An 11,874-nucleotide genomic window follows, 5' to 3' on the forward strand; every position below is an offset into this window, starting at 1 on the left:
AAATTAAATAAAAGTTTAAAAAATCCATGTTTTTCCAATATACATTTTACAGATACAAAATAATGTAAGTCATTGATATTTTTATTTCAGTTTTGTCTGTAGACAACCTGATAAACGTTGTTGTATTAATAACGCTCTGCTTAAGTAAAAAATGAATAGTAATATCACTTTTATGGTCTAAAAGACACTTAAGAATTTTTACAAGAGAAAAAAAATTCTCTTTCATTCATTATTATTGAGTATAAATAGCAATAATATCGAATTATACTAATAGAGAACTGAAAGTTGTAGTAATCCATATTATTCGAGGTTTAGTAACCGTAGTAATACTTGGCCAATTAATTAAAAATGGCTGGCATCACTGCATTTGATTGCGTCGATTCGGTATTGTCAAATGTAAAGAAAATTATCTATAAATATTACATTTTGGTATTGTAACAGGGGTTCGTCCATAAAATACGTCACTTCCAATTTCACCCTTTTGGACCCCCTTTGTCTCCTGAAGTTAAACTTTCAGCGACCGCCCTAACAAATATTACGATATTACGTCACAAAAGCTATTTTCTTCTGTATTTTATTTATTACTAGAAAACAATATAACAAAAATTACAAAAAATTTTATAATTCTTTTTCTGATTTGCAATGTTATTCAGAACTTTTTATGAATAGGTACGTATGCCTTTTGAGTTTTACTTTTTTAATTTTTTTGTTAAATTTTAAGAAAAACTACCGAATAAGAAAACACGTAGTTGATTGGAATTTTTGGATCGTTATCATTATACATCAATATTGAATATGAAATAAATGCAGTTATCAAACAGCAACACAATTACTTGCCTAATACAAATATTGATAACAACGTATACAAAATTTGGAATTTACGTCTTTAGTTTTATTAAAGCGAAGAACCTGAGTATGAGTGTATGTATTGTTTGAAAACAAAATGGATAGTTGTTATTGGTTATTCTTAATTCTGATAAGATCTTTGTGGAAGGGGTAGTACATTTTCACAAAGAATGTTTGTCATTTGACAACGCTGAACGCTGTTACATATGTGTGACGTCAATTTTCAATTCCATACAGTTTTCCTTACGAAAGAACGTCGCGCATCAGTTGCGTGAGGTGAAACACGGTTCCGTGAAATTTCTCTTGAATATGTAACGATAAAGAAATAATTTAGTGTACATTACAAAAAGAAAAAAAATTTAATTCTAAATCCGTAACGTTTTGTTGCAAGTCGGACATCACAAAGTTTCGATTTACTTAAAAATGTCTTATCGTTAAGCAATGCATGCGTATTGCTCACTTCGTGCATGTGCGGATATTTGTGTATAGACCCAAGTATGCATATATTTATACATAACAAAATCGTAAAGTGAATATAAATAATTTTCTAATACTGGCAATACAACTTATTTTTAAGGTACGTAGATTTGTAAAAATGTCTATGTATTAGTAATTATTTCTTGGGTAATTTGCTGTAAAATTTTAAGACAGATAGAAGGGGACTTTAAATTATATTATATTATATTTGTAACTTATTCTTTGTTTTTCTTAATGCTGGTTATTGGAAAAGGTTATCTATAATACAGGGTCAGGTCATTTAAAAGAAAAAGTTTTACGTGATAGCAAAGCCTTAATTTCATACATATTTTCGTATTTAAAATTATATGAAGTGAACGCTGTTTTGCTAAAATTATGTTAAGTCATATTTGAAAGTAAAAGTAAGTAGCATGTCCAGGTACTGTAAGTCGTAGTAAACATTTCATGTTTTCCATATTTTTTTTAGAATGAAATGTAAGTGCTATTAACTGTAAAGCCCAAGAGTTTTCTTAACTTGAGATTGATATCAAGTCTAAAAGAAAAAATAAAAATATTTCCTATAAGTACTTTTGCATAAAATGTACTCATAATTTGCATCATAATTTTCATATGTAGGTACATTGTATGTGATTTGTATTCTGTTTCTCGATAGGTTAATTGTTTGCTTTAAAAAACTTGCTGGGGTAAACGATGTTCTATTGTTTAGTGCACTATTGTTCAAAATTATGTAGATTTATTATTGTTTAAGTATCTTGTGGTAAAACAAAACAGAGTTTAGTAATCCTGCTTACTATTAATCAGATCTATTTATTAAATTCACTTTAAGAGACTTAAATTAGTTTTAAATAGGATAATAATTGGTGAGCACTAATCATAAGTTTGTAAATATCACAAGGGAATCGTTAAGGTTTGAAAAGTTTCTAATTTTGTTAAATGTTCGCAATATGGTATTATATATAGATAATTATAGAAATTTTCTGTTTTGATAATCACTAGACATTAATTCATTGAATAAAAAAATTACGTGAATGGACTTATTTTCCTGTTAGTTTGTAGGATGATAAGATAGATATATTTATTGCATTCATATTAATTTTGGTCTAAACATTATTAATCATGCAATAAATGTTTAAATAGATAGATGGTGTTATCAGCATTGTTGCTGCAAAAAATGTTTCTCATCGCGTTCTGGTAAACGTTTTGTTATAACTATATTGTTATAATACGTTTATTCGTTATGTGTATATCTATTTTTTTTTGTGATTTTCGTCAAATCAAATAAATCAAGAGCTTGTGAGGTGTTATCTGATTTTATTCTATACCGTATGCTTTTTTGGGGGTTGATAAGAAAAATAAAAAGGTTCTTAACTGATGCACGCTTTCCGGTCATAGTGAAAATTAAAATTTTATTTCTAGATGAAAATTGTGTTTTTCCATGACATGTATGCTTAGGTATGAAACGTAAATGATTTAGGGCCCAATACTGAAAGGCATGTAATCCAAGGGCTCGAGCAGTCATAACAAAGAATATAAAATTACGTGTTTTAAAAATGCACGCCAATCAAAACAAGGGTTTTAGTTATAAAAATCCATTGTAAAAAAATTGGCATAAGGGTAGGAAATCTTCATTTTCATTTAAAATCACAGCTAGTTTTCCCACCAACAAAAGTTGTATATGCCATTTTTTTTACAATGTTCTTGTCACTAATACACGGGGTGTATTTATTTTCACAAGTCGTAAAAAAAAGCAATCTATGTTTTCAAATTGCATGCCAATGAAAGGTAAGGATGTTTTAGTTATAAATATACGTAAATGAATACGTTAAATCTCAAAAAAATGTAGGCACTTTTTTCCCATCTGTAATTTATACTTTATATTTAAAAATTAGAAGTTGGTAAAGTCTTTTTTCTGTAGAAATTGAAATTGACCATTGGTAAAGTAAATAGATAATAAATCACCTACTGTACATGCTATAGCAATTTGGGATTTGGTTTTTCCCAAAGGTTTTCCCTTATACACAAATAACAAGTTGACAAAACCAGTTTATCTGAAGACATGGACGTGATAATAAACTTTAATCTGTTGTGAGGAATTTTAGGAATCGAGTCAAAATATTTTTATAAAGTTACCACTCCCGTGTTTGCCCGGGGATTCTCAAGTTTTAGTAAAATAGTATAATCATAATAGATAGACGTGTTTCACTTCTGAATTGTACTAAATGTATGTAACAGGTATACTTTCTCAACTTTTAATTAAGTAATTAGTCTGATACTGCCGATTGTAATAGCTAAACCTAATGGTACCTGTACATACTATGTATGATCCACTTTTAATTTCTAGGAATCTTGGTAACAGAATGTGACTTATTACAAATAATTTTATTATTAATAAAGACAACATTAATGTTTACTATTCCTATCACTTTGTTTTAGTATGGTGCAATCATAATCCTCTAATTAGTAATTTTTATGTCCCGAGTGTTTTTGTTCAATTTTGAGTCATTTTAACCAAATATTAAAAAAAATAGTAAAAACAACACGTTTTGTTAGGTAATTGATGTAATTCTTAAACCTATTCGATTGATTTATTTTTAATGGTTTGATTACCGACGGAGTTTTTACAACAAAGGCAGTATTAGTAATAATAATTAATTCGAAATTCTTTTTGACTTGTTTAGTACGATTGTAAACTAGGAAATTCCTTATCATAATTCTGCATTCTTTTGGACATTTCCTATTTGTTACTTCGAGGCTGATAACACCTATAATTGTCAACTGCTCAAATGGACACGATAACAAATGACGTTTTTGCGGTTAAAGTCAGAATCCTCCTATAAATACATAATTAAAAGTTAAACGAAATACTATTTACAAAATTTTGTGTATGTTAAGTGGGAAAATAAACATAAAATTAACGAAACACTCAGTTTACGATTGAAAAAAAGTAACACATACTTAGAAACAAATTCTAAAAAAAAAACACGCATTTATGTATCTTTTTATTGTATCTATTGCGACGATAAACTTACTTGATTATTTAACAGAGTAAATAAAAAAATCAATTATACAAATTTTCTCATATTGTCAAGATGTAAATGTTAATAATTTTGCATCGTCTGTACTTAAGCATGCTTTTGCTGCTGTACAGGATCGTGTTTTTAATATAAAAACATCTTCCTAGAAGTCAAACTATTCAACTAGTATTAATAGCTGTTAATTCTGGTTGATTAAAAAAAGGCGCGTTCATATATATAGACATACAACTACTGCTAATGATAAGTACTCATATCTAAACAGAATTAATTATAGTTAATGATTCTTATTAGAAGTCTGTAGTTCTTCTATTTAACGATAAAATAGAGTAAACTGGTAGAACAGGTTAGCCCGTAGAAATTCACAAAATAGGTAGCATACAGGGTAACTTTTGAAAATTGTTGCATTGTATAATGACTCTTGTATTATTTATAATGTTGTAAGTAAGGAATTGATGGTAGTTGTTTGTGTACACTATAGTATAACTTTATAATCAAATTTAAATTCTGGTCAGCTAGAACAATACCGTATTTGGCATGGCACCAACAATCTTTTGTTGGATTTATTATAACTTGCGTTTAGAAATGGTAACGGAATTGTTCAAAAAACAACAAAATGGCTTGTTTTTTTAGGTAGATTTGTTAATTTGCAGTTTATTGTTATTTTTTATGCTATTGACGAATTAAAATAAGAATAAGGAAAGTTATTCGTATTACATATTACAGATTTAATGTAAAATAATTTTTTATGAGCTCCACAAAAATTAAATAACGAAATGGAATAAAACATGGTTGAGGTACAACGTTTCACAAAGATTTTACAATCTGACTGTACATAACATCGAACTCTGAAAATTTTAGAATTCACCTTGTGAATAAAACATCAAATAAAATAAAGACAATTTCGCATAAATTAACGGACCTTGTTTACTGGTGACCTTTACTTATGTATATGTATGTACACATGTATTTATACATATATATAGTAGATCCAGTATCTTCACTTTTTTTAAGGCTTATTAGTTTATAGTACGCTCGGATAATATGTAAATCCGAAACCGGATTTGAATTCCGAAAATCTTTTACTGATCCTCAGTTTAATTTACTTTAACCGAAAAAACAAAATTAATCAAATAATAAACTAGTTACGTAAACAGTTAGAAAAAATGACATTATCGCTCTTTTAACGTTTTCAATTAGTACAATCACGAGTTCCCGGTACGTAATGTTTTTAGAACTAACAATGTTAATATCTATTTACTGAAGTATATTGAAAGCAATTGCGCTTGCAACCGAACATTTCTGGGGAACATAAACTAGATAAATTCTATTGTTTTCCATCAAAATTATTCGGATGGCATTTACGTACAAATACAAATGCGAATTCAATATTGTTAAGTATAATAAAAATTTCGAAAGTTTAATTACTATATCGAAACCTTAACGATCGAGACGCCATTTTAGCTTTCTGAAAATGGTCGTTTAACTAAGACTAAATTGTATATCCGAATACTAGTTGAACGCACTTTCATCCCCTTTTGTTGTCCTGAGTACTAGATCAGATTACTGTTCGCAAATAGTTAAGGATGTGGGATGTTCCAGTTTTATGGAAATGCGAAGATTAGCTCGGGGTAGGAAATAGTGGAGATACATATCCAACCAGTCTTAGGACTGACGACCTTTTGATGATGATGACTCTACATCTCATTATTTTGTGTTTTCTTAAATTCCTATCTCACAAAAGAAATTCTTAATTTCAGATCTCACCACAATGGCATTCCTTCAGGCAACATGCTCCATATCAATACTGTTCTTATTAACTATTTTCATACACGATTGTCGATCGTCATCGACACCTTTCGAATGCGTTCGAACTGCTAATTGTTCCTGTTACATCCATCAAGCAAAGTACGATTTTTACTGCCCTTCGGACGAGGAGGGGTTTAATTTCTTCGTAGAACCCAAGAAGCAATTGAACTTCCCTATTTGTAATAGTGACAAATGGAATCTTGATATATTTCCTAACTTAAATGTCGGAGAAATTGAATATCTCCAATTTAGAATGTGTCCCTTTCCCGACACTTTCAAAATGATTATGGACAGGTTCGGGGCAAAAAACCCGAAAACTTTAAAATTCGATAACAACAGCGATAATAAAGACAAAACGATATCAAGGCATTTATTTGATGGCCTGTCCGGACTCGAATCTTTGATATTGAGCGAAAACAGAATCCGATCAATTACTGATGACGCGTTTGATGATCTTGGCAGTTTGACGATGTTGGATTTAAGAGCAAATAATTTAGAATTAAAACCTACGATACTCAAAAACCTAAGAAATTTAACGTTACTGGACTTATCAGAAAATCACTTAACACATATTCCCGATGGATTGTTTGATAATCTTTTAAACCTTAAATTCATATATCTGAGGAAAAACGATTTAACTGATTTACAAGATAATCTCTTCCAACCCTTGAACGATTTAAGACTTTTAGTGCTTTCCTTCAATAAAATTCAAAAGTTAAACAGCACCACATTTGTACATTTGAAGAATATAGTGGAAATTGATCTTACAGCTAATAATATTTCGGAAATTTCAGAAAATACATTTTCCGAAAACAGGAAACTCACAAAACTTTTAATCAAAAGAAATCCGCATCTAGCATCGCTGCCCGTTGGACTGTTTTCTAATTTGAAAGAGCTTGAAACCGTCGACTTGAGTGAAAATAATTTAGAATTTTTACCGAGCAAATTGTTTGAAAATGACTCCAGCATACAAAACATAATATTAAGAAGAAACATGCTAACGGATATTCCAGAAAATATATTTGATGGCCTAAAAAGTTTAAACAAATTGGACTTGAGTTACAACAAAATCGCATCTATATCTGCTCAAACATTTTATCCGCTGACTAATTTAAAAAATCTCATGCTGCAATATAATTCGTTAACGAACATAACTAACGATATATTTTCCGAATTGACAATGCTCGAGGAAATCAATCTCGAGATGAACGCCATACATACAGTTGATGAAGGGGCGTTTCAAAGAAATGAATATTTGAAGATTGTTCGAATGGGACATAACGAAATTAAGTATAGTATGTCAAATTCGCCTTTTCGGAATTGTATATACCTGGAAGAACTGTTTTTAAACAACAACTTGATGGAAGAATTTGCTGAGAATATCATCACTAAAAATACTCTCAGGCTAATCGACATGAAGTACAACCGCATTAAAAATATTTCGGTAAGTAAAANGATTGTTCGAATGGAAACATCTCCAATGTACCTAACATTATTTTGCCTGGCGGAAATTTGTACAATCAAACAGAAGTGCATTTAGAAGGGAATCACCTGACTCAAGGACCCGTGGAAGGAATGGGCTATGAGAAAACCACCAGATTGGTATTATCCAATAATAAAATTCAAGAAATTAAGTGGTTACCACCAAATATTCAGGTAAATTAATTGCTTGATTGGAGATGACTTCGAAAATCGCTGATTGTTTGCAAATTAAATAATAATCTATAGACTGAATCTCCATTTCAGTTTTGAAATCTGTTGAAATTTGGCAAAATAGCGAATAATTATCAGTAAAAAATATTTTCAGGTATTACACTTTGATCACAACAACATTAGCTTCTTGAGTTACGACATTTTAAAGCAATTGAACGAATCAACTGTCAAAAATATTTCTTTGGATCATAATCCTTGGAGGTGCGACTGTGATGCTGTTAACCTAACGAATTTTCTCAAGGAAAATTTGCTCCGCAAGCAGGTTAGTAGTTTCACATGATTCCAATCAACTCATTTTATAGTAGAATTTTTAATGTTCAAAACAGCTAAAATTATGAAGCATCATAAAGATTTATAATATTTTAATATTGCTTTTCTTTCTTTCCACAGTACAATCCCAAAAGTATCACGTGTGCTCAGTCAGGAAAATCATTAATAAATCTGAACATCAACAACTTGTGTCCAACGTATCTTTCATTCGTCCTGGGCATAAGCATGTCGCTTCTTATCATCATGTTCCTGGCAGCATTGTCAATAGCATTGTACTACCGGTACCAACAAGAGATCAAAGTGTGGTTGTTTGCCCACGACATGTTTCTGTGGTTCATTACAGAAGAAGAGGTGGATAAAGACAAATTGTACGATGCTTTCATCAGTTATTCTCACAAAGACGAAGATTTTGTTACCGAAAAACTTCTCCCGATACTCGAAGATGGCCCTCATCCGTACAAGCTCTGCCTCCATTTTCGAGATTGGATTCCCGGAGAGTTTATATCGAAACAAATTGCCCAGTCGGTGGAAAATTCACGAAGGACGGTTGTTATATTGTCGGAAAGCTTTTTGGAAAGTGTTTGGGGTAAAATGGAGTTTCGAACCGCTCACACTCAAGCCATGAGTGAGGGTAGGGCTCGAGTGATAATAATATTGTACGGGAACGTTAATTTGGATAACTTAGACGACGAGTTGAAGTCGTACTTAAGAACGAATACATATTTAAAATGGGACGATCCATGGTTCTGGAATAAACTTCGATACGCATTGCCTCACCCTCAAAGGGCTTTCGACAAGAAGGTGCAACGTAATAACAACATTATGTTAACATTACACGACAAGTTAGACTTGATAACAACCCCCACCACACCCAACGCAGGAAGCACCCCACCTGCAGTATCACTAGATCCCCTACTTATTAAGGATAATCCTCTGGACTTTAGCAAGACTGAACTTCGAAGCACTGCACCCGCTGCAGAGGCCTAAACTAAACATTTATGACATTAGTTTGAGATTTTAAAATGCAATGAGGTGTGACCCGAAAATTATTATATAATAACGAATTTTTTTTTATATACGTCGCATTATATTGTGGTTTTTAAATGTGAGCTACGTATATGACCGACGCTAGTCTGTGATGCAATAAGTAAAAATATTTTCAGTCATAATAATTATATTTAGTATATATAAACCGCATTAAAAATATTTCGGTAAGTAAAACTCGAAAAAGTTATAATATTTTCAATTAATGCTAACGTATTACAATAAGAAAGTTCACATCACAACAATATTTAATATTTAAGTATTTTATTTTATACGTTATTGATTTCGCCATTTTTATTTTCATCTATAATCATTGACGAAATGTTCAAAATTACTAGATTTTAAAATTCATCTCCAAAAGAACTCTTTTTTTTGCACAAAGCTTTCACGAAAATAAATTCATGATCGCGCGTTTCCACTTGGAATGTCGAGACCTTTAAGTCGATATTTAGTATCCAAATTGCGATTAATATTAATCGTTAAACACTAATTATTACTACAAGTGTTTTATATTTTGATTTTCTAATTTGCAGAGTGTACAACTTCAAAAACTGACACCGTTTAAACTGATCCTAGATTTTCGTTACAACAACATAACCGTAGTGGAACTTGACTTGCTAGAAGTGCTTGCAACAAGTCAAGACAAACTGTTAGATGCAGCTTCCAAAACTCCAGACGACGATTTTGTTATTTATATTGCCGGGAATCCAATCGAATGCGATTGCAAAGCTTTTCATTTATCAAGATACGTGGAAGGTTCGATGTATCCAGAGGCCTTAGCATACATGCAGATTGAAGTCGGTGATGCAACATGTAAATCGCCCAACTCTCTTGCTGGTTTCCCAATTTCAAAATTAAAATCTAAAATGATCACCTGCTCTTTAACACAATTTTATGGCAATTCCAGTTTATGTCCCGAAAGTTGCATTTGCGAAACTCGCCCTTGGGACAAATCTTTGATCTATGATTGTTCGAATGGAAACATCTCCAATGTACCTAACATTATTTTGCCTGGCGGAAATTTGTACAATCAAACAGAAGTGCATTTAGAAGGGAATCACCTGACTCAAGGACCCGTGGAAGGAATGGGCTATGAGAAAACCACCAGATTGGTATTATCCAATAATAAAATTCAAGAAATTAAGTGGTTACCACCAAATATTCAGGTAAATTAATTGCTTGATTGGAGTTGACTTCAAAAATCGCTGATTGTTTGCAAATTAAATAATAATCTATAGACTGAATCTCCATTTCAGTTTTGAAATCTGTTGAAATTTGGCAAAATAGCGAATAATTATCAGTAAAAAATATTTTCAGGTATTACACTTTGATCACAACAACATTAGCTTCTTGAGTTACGACATTTTAAAGCAATTGAACGAATCAACTGTCAAAAATATTTCTTTGGATCATAATCCTTGGAGGTGCGACTGTGATGCTGTTAACCTAACGAATTTTCTCAAGGAAAATTTGCTCCGCAAGCAGGTTAGTAGTTTCACATGATTCCAATCAACTCATTTTATAGTAGAATTTTTAATGTTCAAAACAGCTAAAATTATGAAGCATCATAAAGATTTATAATATTTTAATATTGCTTTTCTTTCTTTCCACAGTACAATCCCAAAAGTATCACGTGTGCTCAGTCAGGAAAATCATTAATAAATCTGAACATCAACAACTTGTGTCCAACGTATCTTTCATTCGTCCTGGGCATAAGCATGTCGCTTCTTATCATCATGTTCCTGGCAGCATTGTCAATAGCATTGTACTACCGGTACCAACAAGAGATCAAAGTGTGGTTGTTTGCCCACGACATGTTTCTGTGGTTCATTACAGAAGAAGAGGTGGATAAAGACAAATTGTACGATGCTTTCATCAGTTATTCTCACAAAGACGAAGATTTTGTTACCGAAAAACTTCTCCCGATACTCGAAGATGGCCCTCATCCGTACAAGCTCTGCCTCCATTTTCGAGATTGGATTCCCGGAGAGTTTATATCGAAACAAATTGCCCAGTCGGTGGAAAATTCACGAAGGACGGTTGTTATATTGTCGGAAAGCTTTTTGGAAAGTGTTTGGGGTAAAATGGAGTTTCGAACCGCTCACACTCAAGCCATGAGTGAGGGTAGGGCTCGAGTGATAATAATATTGTACGGGAACGTTAATTTGGATAACTTAGACGACGAGTTGAAGTCGTACTTAAGAACGAATACATATTTAAAATGGGACGATCCATGGTTCTGGAATAAACTTCGATACGCATTGCCTCACCCTCAAAGGGCTTTCGACAAGAAGGTGCAACGTAATAACAACATTATGTTAACATTACACGACAAGTTAGACTTGATAACAACCCCCACCACACCCAACGCAGGAAGCACCCCACCTGCAGTATCACTAGATCCCCTACTTATTAAGGATAATCCTCTGGACTTTAGCAAGACTGAACTTCGAAGCACTGCACCCGCTGCAGAGGCCTAAACTAAACATTTATGACATTAGTTTGAGATTTTAAAATGCAATGAGGTGTGACCCGAAAATTATTATATAATAACGAATTTTTTTTTATATACGTCGCATTATATTGTGGTTTTTAAATGTGAGCTACGTATATGACCGACGCTAGTCTGTGATGCAATATGTAAAAATATTTTCAGTCATAATAATTATATTTAGTATATATA

At 31.8% G+C, this 11,874-nt stretch overlaps 2 protein-coding genes across 2 annotated transcripts; both read left to right on the forward strand.

Moving 5' to 3' along the window:
* Positions 1 to 1,008: 1,008 nt before the first annotated feature.
* LOC108734280 (protein toll) lies at positions 1,009 to 11,854 on the forward strand. The gene is made up of 5 exons (XM_025973090.1): positions 1,009 to 1,423; positions 6,116 to 7,608; positions 9,725 to 10,357; positions 10,509 to 10,676; positions 10,805 to 11,854. The coding sequence occupies exons 2-5, from the start codon at positions 6,127 to 6,129 to the stop codon at positions 11,669 to 11,671; spliced, it is 3,150 nt and encodes a 1,049-aa protein (XP_025828875.1). The 5' UTR covers positions 1,009 to 1,423; positions 6,116 to 6,126; the 3' UTR covers positions 11,672 to 11,854.
* Positions 7,626 to 9,332, forward strand: LOC112904026 (protein toll-like). The gene is made up of 3 exons (XM_025973091.1): positions 7,626 to 7,820; positions 7,972 to 8,139; positions 8,268 to 9,332. The coding sequence occupies exons 1-3, from the start codon at positions 7,740 to 7,742 to the stop codon at positions 9,132 to 9,134; spliced, it is 1,116 nt and encodes a 371-aa protein (XP_025828876.1). The 5' UTR covers positions 7,626 to 7,739; the 3' UTR covers positions 9,135 to 9,332.
* Positions 11,855 to 11,874: the final 20 nt, after the last annotated feature.

This window comes from Agrilus planipennis, unplaced genomic scaffold (genome assembly GCF_000699045.2).
Source record: "Agrilus planipennis isolate EAB-ADULT unplaced genomic scaffold, Apla_2.0 scaffold83, whole genome shotgun sequence".
NCBI classification, from domain to species: Eukaryota; Metazoa; Arthropoda; class Insecta; order Coleoptera; family Buprestidae; genus Agrilus; species Agrilus planipennis.